Consider the following 12690-nt stretch of genomic DNA (forward strand, 5'->3'; position numbering starts at 1 on the left):
ACAAGATTTAATTAGCTCTTTGTAATGAATACAACCACCTGCAACAAAATTTTATTAAGATGATAATCTTCTAAAAACCCTGGGCTAATGATTCCTATCTGATAGAAGTTATATAACTGAAAAGTCTGATTTTGAAACTATAGTCTTTTCTCTTAAGAGGTAAGATTTAAAAATTGCATTCCCGGGCTTCCCTGGTGGTGCAGTGGTTGAGAGTCCGCCTGCTGATGCAGGGGACATGGGTTCGTGCCCCGGTCCGGGAAGATCCCACATGCTGCAGAGCGGCTGGGCCCGTGAGCCATGGCCGCTGAGCCTGCGCGTCCGGAGCCTGTGCTCCGCAACGGGAGAGGCCACAACAGTGAGAGGCCCACGTACCCAAAAAAAAAAAAAAAAAATTGCATTCCCTTACAAAAGAAAATATTTGTTACACATTGATAATATTGCTACACCTCACATTTAAAATTTTGTTCCCTGATATCAGGATGAAGTATGAATTGCCATTTCTAAAAATTTTGGTGATCCTCCTGTTTTTCTCAAACTAGAAGTAAAAGAATTTCTTTTTTTTATTATTTTTAATAAATTTATTTATTTATTTTTGGCTGTGTTGGGTGTTTGCTGAAGCACGCGGGCTTTCTCTAGTTGTGGAGAGCGGGGGCTACTCTCCGTTGCAGTGTGCGGGCTTCTCATTGCAGTGGCTTCTCTCGTTGTGGAGCACAGGCTGTAGGCGCTTGGGCTTCCGTAGTTGCAGCACATGGGCTCAGTAGTTGTGGCTCACGGGATCTAGAGCACAGGCTCAGTAGTTGTGGCGCACGGGCTTAAGTGCTCCGTGGCATGTGGGATTTTCCCAGACCAGGGCTCGAACCTGTGTCCCCTGCATTGGCAGGCGGATTCACAACCACTGCGCCACCAGGGAAGCCCCGAGAAAAGTAAAGTATTTCTTGTATCTACTCTTCAAAGGGTACAACTGAAAAACCAAGGTAACTGTTGTCTCAAGAATAACAGGGGAAGGTAAATATTTTTGTGGGTGTGAAGAAAATTCTTACATACTCCATTTGTAAACAAAACGTTTATATAAAAAGAATGCACCTGGCTGACTTTATTCATTACATCATAGGTGTGGCCTCAGTAGACATCTGGGGTTGTACTGCCTGTGCTCATAAGTTGTACCAAACATTTGCCCTCCCCTCTTTTGGATGGATAGGTGTGGTGTGAAGGAGTGAAATCTAGGCTGCAGATATAAATTTGCTGATTATCATTATAGAGATGGTAAATGAAGTCTTGAGATAATCAATGCAAAGCATATAATTTTAAACATATGTAAGGGGACAAGTATGGAAACCTAGGAGTCATGTGAGAAGTGGCATCTAGAGAGGTAGGAGGGAGTCTAAATGGTCCCATGTAAGGCAAGAAAGGAAAGCATTTCACGAATGATGAAAGGATCAACAGTGCTGCCAGGAAGGCACTAAGAACTGAAAAGCATGCGTTGAATTGACTGGTGAAGTCATGTGTGACTTTGGCAAGAGCCAAAACCGACCGAAGACTATTGTTGCATACAATTTACCAGTGCATCGATAAAAGTATACCATAACTAAGGAAATTGAAAAAGCCAATAATCACATCAGGAAAGGTTCAACTTCACTATTAATTATGGTTTTCATTCTTTTTAGAATCATCTAAGGTAACATAACACTCATGGGCATGAAAGGCAGCAACATACTGCAGAGTAAATATAAAACAGCATATAGAGTATCACATTTGTATAATATCATTCCATTCTCAAAAGCTTATGTATTTCGGTAAAGAGATTTCTAGAAAAGAATTAACCAAAATATTAACAATAGCTATCTCTGTGTATTGGGATTTGAACACACTACAAAGAGCTTTTTATAAGTGGACTTGAATTATCTACAGGGATAAACTGAGACTTTCATAAATGATAACAACAAAATAAACTTGGTACATAGTGAAAACCAGCAGTTCAGATCAAAAGGGGGCCTGAAAGTAAACGGGACCATGTACCAGCATAGATAGATCTAAGAGCTCAGAGGGAAGAATTAAAGGGTAGCTCTACCTAAAAATGTATGTATACACCCTGGCTTAAAGTAGATTGGCTTAAGCAGCATTTCTCAATGAAAGGAACTCACAGCACGCTGGGCAGGGCAATTTTTCATTGTACTGAATGTTGTTTGCATAGCAAAGTAGGTGGCATACCTGGCCTCCACTTCCAAGTCTTTGTAGCAACCAAAACACTTCCACACACTTGTGAATGTCCCCTAGGCAGCTGAAAATCACTGGCCTGGGGATCTGACCATTTCCAGTGATTTATGGTTACCATAGGAACTAACTATGAAAACCAAGTTCTAAGAATAACTATGAAAGGAAAAATGGGTGGTTGTGATACCTAATAAACATTTAGAACAATACACCATACCACTTAAATAGTATTCTGAAGCCTTTCCCCCTGATGTCCCTGCTCTATAAGACAGTTTTTATTTTGCTTTTTATCTATCTTTAACAATTTCCAAACTTCTATCTTTAATCCTTTTACCTATACACTCACAATTACAAGGATTTTTTAAAAACTAGATTTAAACTATATTTTGTAGACATCTAGTTTTCTATGGATAAAATGAATTTTAATGAGAATTAAATTTAAAGGGAATTCTTTTTAAATTTGTTGACACAGTTAAATCTCACTGCTCACTATACCAAAAAAAAAAAAAAAAAAAAGAAAGAAAAAGAAAACAAGGGTGGGACTCAAAAGAAAGGTGCTATGGCAATTGGGATTTAATGATACATACTGGAAGGATCTAGATGACAAACATAAAGTTATACTCTACTGTAGAAATTACTCCTCCTAAGTCCACTCCAGAAACATTCAAATATTAGGGACACATGGAAAAATTGGCTTTTATCTAAAGTCAAGGGGCCAATCGTGTTGCATGTCAACAAAAATCCTCAATGCTATGCCTCTCTTAACTATCAATCATTTCATAGCCACATTAATACCATTCTAAATCGTAATCTAGGTAAAAGTTGTAGAGACTCCCATTTACATTGTTTTTACCAACTATCATAAATGTAAGCTTATAAAGATTTTATCTCATAAGAAAATATTTCAGTAGAATTGAAAGTACATAATATTACAAGAAGGTGGTCTAATGTATGGTTTACCGAGCATACTGCCAGCCACCAGGATATCGAAGAGTGTGTCTGCATAGCGACGATAATCTAATCTTGAGCCTGTAGAGTCCAGAAACTTGGCTACAGCTTCAAGGTCGTCACCAGCTTCATTAAGTCCCTGGATGAGTGTATCCCTGAAGACTGTGGGTTCGAATTTCTCTTTTTCATCTAAAATAAATACAGAATACAATTATTCTTTTACTTACACAACATATTCCCAAATGCAACCATACATTTCCTCTGTTCACTGTTTTTTGTTTTTTTTTTTGCGGTACGCGGGTCTCTCACTGTTGTGGCCTCTCCCATTGTGGAGCACAGGCTCCGGACGCGCAGGCTCAGCGGCCATGGCTCACGGGCCCAGCTGCTCCGCAGCCTGTGGGATCTTCCCGGACCGGGGCAGGAACCTGTGTCCCCTGCATCGGCAGGCAGACTCTCAGCCACTGCGCCACCAGGGAAGCCCATGTTCACTGGTTTTTATTTGATAGTATGATTATTTAAAAGTTGAAGGATGATTAAGTTTTTCTACTAGTTTTTCATGTTAAAGCCCTTGTTTAAATATTTATTCAAGCAATTTATTTCTGTTGAAAGGGGCCACACTCTATCTAATACATTAAAAAATTGATGATTGATCATTTGTGTCACTCATAGGATAGACCAATGTAATCTACTAACCCTATCTATCTGATAAACAATAAAGTATAACAATCAAAACTTAAAATTTTGTTCCACTTAAGACAGAAAAAGAAAATAATGCGGGGAGAATCACTTAAGAATAAGGGTGAATATATAAACAAACAAAATAAAGATTGGGAGGAAGAAGATCAAGAGGGGTATCTCTTTTTAAATTTTTTTAATCGAGATATAATTGACATATGATATTATATTAGTTGCAAGAATACAATATGATTTGATATTTGTATATATTGCAAAATGATCACCATAATAAGTCTAGCTAACATTCATTACCCTACAGAGTCACAAATTTTTGTCTTGTAATGAGAAATTTTAAGATCTTTCTTAGCAACTTTCAAGTATGCAATACAGTATTTTTTAAACTTTTAATTTTATATTGGAGTATAGCCTATTAACAATGTTGTGATAGTTCTAGAGGCACAGCAAAGCGACTCAGCCATACATACACATGTATCCATTCTCCCTCAAACTCCCCTCCCATCCAGGCTGCCACATAACATTGAGCAGAGTTCCCTGTGCTATCCAGTAGGTCCTCGTTGGTTATCCATTTTAAATATAGCGGTGTGTGCATGTCAATCCCAAACTCCCAAACTATCCCCTCCCTCCACCTTCCCCCTTCATAACCATAAGTTCGTTCTCTAAGTCCGTGAGTCTGTTTCTGTTTTGTGCAATACAGTATTATTAACTAGAGTTATTATGCTGTACATCACATCCTCATTACTTATTCTACGATTGGAAGTTTGTACTTTTTGACCACCACCTTCACCCACTGCCCCCTCCCCACCATGTCCCCACCAGTGCGCCTCTGGCACCCATCAATCTGTTATCCATTAGCTGTTTTTTTGTTGTTGTTTGTTTTTGTTTTAAAGATTCCACACGTGAGATCATACAGAATTCGCCTTTCTTATTTCACTTAACATAATGCCCTCCAGATCCATCCATGTAGTCACAAATGACAGGATTTCCTTCTTTTTATGGCTGAGTAATGGACAGGTTGTTTCCATATCTTGGCTTATTGTAAATAATGCTGCAGTGAACATTGGGGTGCATGTATCTTTTTGAGTTGGTGTTTTCATTTTCTTCCAATAAATACCCAGAAGTGGAGTTGCTGAATCATGTGTAATTCTATTTTTAATTTTTTAAGGAACCTCCATGCTGTTTTCTATAGTGGCTGCACCAATTTACATTCCCACCAATACTGTTCAAGGGTTCTCCTTTTTCCACATCCTCACCAAACACTTATTTCCTGGAGGAATTTATTTCTTTAACAAGATAAATTATTCCAGAGTACTTAAATATTTAAAAAATATCGTGAGCTATACGTTTATATATCCAGCTTCAGAGCAGATGTTCTCAACCTTCTTGTTTTCATGACCCCTTGACAACCTTCAGAAGTATTAAAGATTCCAAAGAGCTCTAGTTTATGGAGGTTACATCCATGGATACTTACTTTATAGAAATTAAAGCTTAAAATTATTTATTACATGAAAAATATTAGTGAGAAGAGAGGCACTGTTTTACACTTTTGCAAATCTCTTTAATGTCTGGCTTAATGGCAGACAGATTTCCAAACATGCTGCATGCAATTTGTTGCAATATCACACAACCTGTAGCCACCCACTGTAAACTCATGAGAGAATGTGTGAAAGGGGCAAATAATATCTTGGTATTTTATTTGAAAACAGTTTTGACTTTGTAGATGCCCTGAAGTATTTCAGAGGATTTAGGGGTACAGATATTATGTAAGTTCCTCTCCTCAGCAGACTCTGGAGAGACTTCTTGTGTAAGGTCAGTTTGGAGCAAAATCTTGAACGAAATAAAGATCATATGCTGTTGAAAAAATGTGAAGATAGCAAACTAGAGGTCAGAAGAGGTGTAAAAAAAAAAAAAAGGCTAGGTTAAAGGCAAAGTATGTAGGATTCAGTTCAAAGGATTTCACCTTTTTCCCCCCTTTATGCAGAGTCTGCATATGGGGAGAGAGGGGCAAAAGATGAACCCAGAATTTAAAAAAAGAAAACAAATTCTATCATGTGTGTCTTTAGAGATAAGTAGATATTGCAACTGTAAAAAAAAAAAAAAAAAAAAAAAGGAGGAGGAGAAGGAAAGAATGCTATAGAAAAAGAAACATTTCATGAATAAAAAAAAAGTTCCTAGAAATGAAAAATATGACAGAAAAACGTAAGAACTCAACCGAAGAGTTAAAAGAGAAAGCTGAGAATATCTCTTAGAAACTGGGAAAAAAGTCAAAGACCTACAAAATAGGAGCAAAAGGATAAGAAAAAGAGCAGACCAGTCAAATGTCCAAATAATAAGTGAATAAAAAAATATATTTTTTTAAAAAAGGAAAGGAAAGGAAAAAATTTCAAGAAAGTTTTACAGTATTGAAAGACATGAGTTTCCCAATGAAGGACCGTCTAGGGACCCAGCACAAGGACTGAAAATGGATCCACAAGGTGCATTCATTACTGTGAGACTTCAGAACACCGGGAATAAAGCAACTCTCTGAAGTTTCAGGTGCAAAAAACCAAATCACATATAAAGTATCAAGAAACAGAATGACTTTGAATTGCGCAACAGAAATACCAGAAACCTGAAGATATTCCTTCAAAATTATGAGGAAAAACAATTTTCAAACTAGAATTCCAGTGTTCGGTCACTCTACTAATCAAACATAAGAGCAGAATAAACATATTTCAAGACATTCAAGGCCTCAAAAATTATGTTTCTGATACACTCTTTTTAAAAGGGATTGAAACAGACACCACACCGAACGGAGAGAATAACTCATGATTTCACAATCTTAGTAAGTCACGAGATCCCAGGAAAAAGAGAAAAAAAATCTAAGAGACAGGCAACAGTACTCTTCACGATAGTGGTGAAAGGACATTTCAAGCATTTCACGTTAACAGCTGGACAGTTGGCCTAGAGGGCAAACCAAATGGAAGAGGGTTTTTCAATACAGTCATACAATATGATATGATACATAGTCAGAATTCCTTCAATGTAATATCATTGTTAGAATTCCTAAAGTGTTTATATTAAGAGATTTACATAACAAGGGAAAGGATGGGGTTGACTAGTTTTAAGGTACAGAAGACTAAGCAAAATAAAAAAAAGACTGATTATTATTAAACTCATTAAATCCAAAGAGAAAATGGTGTTCAGAAAAATAAATCAAATAATAGTTCAGCTCTGAAGAACATGTACCAAGTCACAATAATATACACCCTAAACAGGAGTCTAGCTAAAACTGTGATATAATGAAAGGACTGAGAACGAGAAGAGGTTTGCAGGTGGGTGAGGCGTGAAAGAGCCGAATCCTTATCTCCCATAGGAGGACATGCATCTAGAATACCTCCAACAGACACATCAAGCATCAGCCATACAGGAGTGTTATTTGGCCACAGGAATGCAAATGCTAAAAGAAGCAGTTAAAGAGTAGAAAGAGTTCCGCTGGAGAACAGACTGGCTGCTGTTAGAACAAGTCTTGCAGAACTGTTTGACTATTTAAACTACGTACACGCATGACTTTGATACAATTAAAAACTACATGTAAAAACCAGACAGCAGCTGCCTGGTTTGTACAGACTGCCTACCTACAGTCTAACAGAAGGGATGTGTTGTAAGGGGTTAATACCACAGACTCAGAAACAGAGAAGAATGGCATTCCCAGTACCAGTCAGAGTCATGCAGCATAAGATACCATGAAGACAGATGTAAATTAACTTGAACACTATTCGTCATGAACAAGAGATAAAAGTCCTTTTGATGCCATAAGCAAAACATTATGCAGCCAAGAACATGCAAATGTTGACCGCAGGAAAAACATAATTGGGGTCTTGTTGTGAAGCGGGGGAGGGAGAGAATGGGCACCCTAGAAGCGTAGATCACGGGGCACGGAAGAAGTGGGTAACTGTGACCCACAGGATGAACTCATTGGCAAGCATCATCCCCTACTCGGGGTCCAGCCAAAGGGTAATTCACCACCCACCTTGGGAAGAAGTTCCCTCTCCTTGAACACAAAAACATGAGAAGTAAAAAGACCACGAGCTGTTTATTAAGTCTCGTGACCAGCTCCCAAAATCAATTGAGGCCATCTGCACAATGGCACCCCAACATGCTTTGATGTTGACTCAGGTGGTAGAACAGACTTTGGTGGTTTGAAAATTATAAATTCAAGACACTGGAAAATATAAGTTGGGCAATAAGGTAAGCTACAAATTCATGCAGACAGCTTTGTTTTGAATCTAAGAGACAACTTAAAAACTCTTCTTTGTAAAAAGGCCCTCATCCACCAGTTATACTTTTCCAAAAGACTTGCTAAGGGAGAGGGAAAGTAAAAGGAGGAAGACAGCACATCATGGCCAGAGATATTTCAACAGTGAGTAATAATGCACTAGGTCAAAATGATCACGTATAGCTTAGGAATCTTAAAAAGTCATGATGGCCTGGGAGGATGAATAATTCTCTTGCAGGATGAAAAGCAAAACTCCCACCTGCTAAGATAAGTGTCCATCTAGAGGAAAAAATTCCTGTACAGGAAAATGGCAAGAACATTATTGGAAGTTTGGGGAAACAAGACAATATTTTACCCATAGGTTCTTTTTCATCTGAAACAACCAACAGTGTATATGATTTGTATTTCATTTGAGGACAGTGTAGCAGAAGTACCAATAAAATCCTAACGAAAATATGCCATTGCTTCCTTGAGTTTCCATTTGGCAGGTCAAAACTCCCTTGAGGTAGGAAGTACACAATTAGGGTCTCACATTTACACTGTGTTGGTGAATCACAAGTGTGACACTGAAGAGTCAGTCATAATCACCCTCACACAACATAGAGAAACAGGCCTATTTCCAACACTCAAATACGCCTGTAAGTTATCTAAATACATTGCTTTCTCTAAGAACTATGGTAAATGGTTAAGAGAGCATTTTCCCAATGTGTTAATTAGGTGACAAATAACATAATCTACCCTCCCTTTCTGAAGGTCACTGAGTTACAGTAAATGAATAAGAACGATCATGGGTTTTCTAACTATACACACACAGATTTACTTCCGTATATATTTAAAGATTTACCTCATTAGTTCCTAACACTACTTATTACAAATCTAAGAGTGATTTAAAACCACCAAAACAGATTAAAGCCTCAAAGAGAAACCTGAGTATGTGGTCCCTCTGGAGGCCTGAAGTTTGGTCATTTTTTTCTCTCCTATTTTCATTAATTTTAATCCAATTTCTCCACAAAATTTAGAGGGAGGCCAGTTCAATGATTAAATATTTCATTTCACTAAGCGTAACAATGGCTCAGGGGAGAAGTGTTCATCCTTTCAGATTTCTCCAAGTCACACTAGAAAACATAATCTCTCTAGAGAAAATATTATAAGCAAGATGTGCATATTTCACAAAGGCTGCGTTCGATATGATGTGTCCTACCATAATGTTTAATTTTGATGTTAAGCAAAAAGAAATACATTTTTATACTAACTTGGCAAGGAGGAGCATTAACTTTGCTAGGAAATAGGTACAAACTGAAGACGGAGCTTCAGAAGACAGCCTATTAAAATGACCTTGAAATATCCTCCGCAGATTTTTTTCCTCGGCTCTACAAAACTGCCAACCATTTATCTGAATTCAGCCCCATCATACTAGCAGAAGAAAAGCCAAAGCACGATGAATCGTCAGGATGCAATTCACTATTATGAAAAGCAGAAAATGAGGTTGACTCCATTTTTTTTTTCCAGTAAGCAGTTTGGCACAAAATGGCTCAAGTGCTGCTCTAATCCCCAACAGACCTGAGTTATATAAATCTAGATCAACTGACAAATGATAGATAACACATTTCTGGGTGGCTCTCTGTGAGTATTCCCGCAGCTATCAGACACAGGCACAGTCTGGCCCACCAAGTGAATCAGAGGCAAACCAGTTTCGTGTTAGAGGCAACCTTTCCAGTCCAAAACTGAAGACTGACCGTAAGGGCCAGTTTACTCGCTGAATCATGCCTGCTCTTGTGCAAGACATCCTTGGGCCCTCTCTTGGCGTTGGAGCTCAGCTACCGTGAATCAGCGTCACACTAAGAAAGCTGCCTGAGTTGGAGATCCAGGTCTGAGATTAACACGTTTCCTCAGCGGGCAGGCGATGGCAAACTTTCCTTCACCTGACAGTTGGGCATACATTAAATATTATCACGTGACTAGGTGCAACAATACCTTAACTGTAACTAGGTTTCTGATTAAGTCCTTTGGAAATCATCGACGTCATTTATGTTTTTCAAGACGGCTTTAAACAATGAGACAAAGAACTCACTCTGGTTGCAGCACTTTGCATTGCTATCTGCTTCCGGATTACAATCTGCATTGTGTAGTGGGGACACAGTTTGTAAGAGGGCTAAATATAATAGAAGGAGGTGGTTCAGACTACACTTATACTTAGCTTATGGGGATGAGTCAAGGATGCAAAAGATAAAAATAAAAAAGAGTACAAGACAGAAATACTATACAAAATCACCGTATCTTTTGGTTTTTAAAATATTTTTTAATTTTCATTTTTTTAGTGGGAATGTGAAGCTTTCTGGCAGGTAGCATTTACAGTTAAATTTAGTCCTTACTGCTACCTAGTGACTCTTACAATCTCTTCTAATTCAAATGATCTATTGTACTGAGAATTCTTTTCTTTCTACATGGCTACACTTGCTACTTACATAGACGCAGCATTGCAAGAGAACTTCAGCTACACGCATTGGCTGGAAATGCCAAAGGCATGTGATATAGCTTATCAATTCAACAATTTAGCACTCGATGACCATTACATGGCATTCTGTTTCATAATCAGCTATGAGGCCTTCAAAAAGATATTCAATCATCCTTTATCTTTACACATGATACTTACTTAAATATTTTTCAGTCACTCTCCTCAGTGTTAGTCGACATAATAATTTCATACCATGTTTCATATTTTAAAAAGTTTCCCTATTGGGACTTCCCCGGTGGTCCAGTGGGTAAGACTCTGTGCTCCCAATGCAGGGGACCTGGGTTTGATTCCTGGTCGGGGAACTAGATCCCACATGCATGTCACAACTAAGAGTTTGCATGCCGCTACTAGGAAGCCCACATGCCACATCTAAGACCTGGCACAGCCTAAATAAATAGATAAATAAATAAATAGATTAAAAAGTTTCCCTATCAAGTTTTGGCTCAACTACTCTTAAAACCAAGAGGATTTCTATATAATTATGCAAAACTGATTAAATGTTATAAAAGATTTAAAAATTCTTTACACAAAAAGAATGGGAAGATGAACATAACAAAAAGAAGTCACTCACATATAGAAATTGTACCAGCCATCATCAAGCTGGCTATATAACTTTTCTTCCCACGATAAAAGACACTTGAAAATATCCTGAGTTTTACAGATATTTAGGGCAGTAAATTTAGTTCGACTTTCCAAATTCTGAAAGGGTTAAAACTCTTCAATATCTTCCCTAATTTACTCTTCTCTTAGTTTTACTATCTTGGCTTATGAACGTTTTCTTAAAAACACAAAGAAAGCAAAAACCAAATGCAAATGCTGATGTTAAAAACAGTAAAGTTTATCAACTGCCTTCATAGCCTCACATGAGAGTAAGGCAATCTGAACAGATATAATCATTGTCATTTTGTAGACGAAGACACAAAGCTCAGACAAGTTAAATGACTTGTCCAAAATCAAACACCTAAGTAACTGGCGGTTCTGAGGCTTGAATGCACACCTTCAGATTTTCCAGTCAGAGCTCAAAAGACAGAAATTAGTGAGGTTAGGTGGAAACAAAGATAATCCCAATTCCTCTTTGTGGAATTAATTAAGAAACCTCAGCTAAAATTGGAGTCCGGACAGGCCTGTAGGGGGAGCTCTTACAGCCTGCCATGCATCATCAATTACTCCAAACAGGAAGATACTTATGCCTTCCTCTCTAGTCTCCAACGGAAAGGTGTTGCCTACTTAACTATCCAGAAGGAAGAAGAAAACTTCTCTCCACCTAACCACAGCCCAGCCAATCAGAGAATGTACCAGACCAACCTATGAGTAGCCTCCATACTTTGGACTCCAGCTTCCTCACATGGACTATTGGGTTATTACGGCTCCTCTCAACTCCCCTCTTTTCCCTATAATAGCAAGTTCCTCTTCCTTGTTCTCTGACTTGCCCCGTAGTTCACATACCCCAAACTGCAATTCCTCTGGGCTCTTCCCTAAGAAACTCGCTTTTGCTAGTAAAATAACTGGCTGTTGTATTGTTAAACCTGACATTCACCAACCTTATATTTTGATTAGAACTTTAAACACACATTTCCCCCAACCCCATCCCCGCCATACACACACAAACACACAACACTACCTACCCCTTTTCCGAGTTTTGAACCGCTGGCCTGTTAGCACTGGCTTCTGATGCTTATTCATAAAATTTCTGAAAACAAAGAAAATAAGATTAGGCGCTTCAAATAAGCAGTTCATATAATATATAGCTAATAAGTATATGTTTGACTTCACCCATACTAAATATACTTTTAAAAATGAGATAATTGTAACTACTGAACTAGCAAAACTTTTAAAGTTTAATAATATCTAGTGTGGACAAAAGACACAAGGAAAATAACCACAGACATAAACTTTGATATAAAGGATAAACTCCATGCAATACTTTTGGGAAGCATTTGGTGAATATCTATAAATATTTACATGTGCATAACCTATGGTCCAGCAATTCCTTTACAAGGAATTTATTCTACAGTTATACCCACACAAGTATGCAAATATACATGTATGTGTATATATAAAAGGA

The 12690-nt window shown here is 37.9% G+C and overlaps 1 protein-coding gene across 1 annotated transcript in view; it reads right to left on the reverse strand.

The window, feature by feature from the left end:
• BZW2 (basic leucine zipper and W2 domains 2) overlaps nucleotides 1-12690 on the reverse strand; it is a 58831-nt gene that overhangs the window by 28553 nt on the left and 17588 nt on the right. Inside the window, exons 2-3 of the mRNA XM_079711326.1 lie at nucleotides 12251-12315; nucleotides 3172-3348 (exon numbers count right to left, since the gene is read on the reverse strand). Of these exons, the coding sequence (XP_079567452.1) occupies nucleotides 3172-3348; nucleotides 12251-12308 (235 nt within the window). The 5' untranslated portion in view covers nucleotides 12309-12315. The remainder of the gene's footprint in view (nucleotides 1-3171; nucleotides 3349-12250; nucleotides 12316-12690) is intronic.

Source organism: Hyperoodon ampullatus (assembly GCF_949752795.1).
Source record: "Hyperoodon ampullatus genome assembly, chromosome: 9".
NCBI classification, from domain to species: domain Eukaryota; kingdom Metazoa; phylum Chordata; class Mammalia; order Artiodactyla; family Ziphiidae; genus Hyperoodon; species Hyperoodon ampullatus.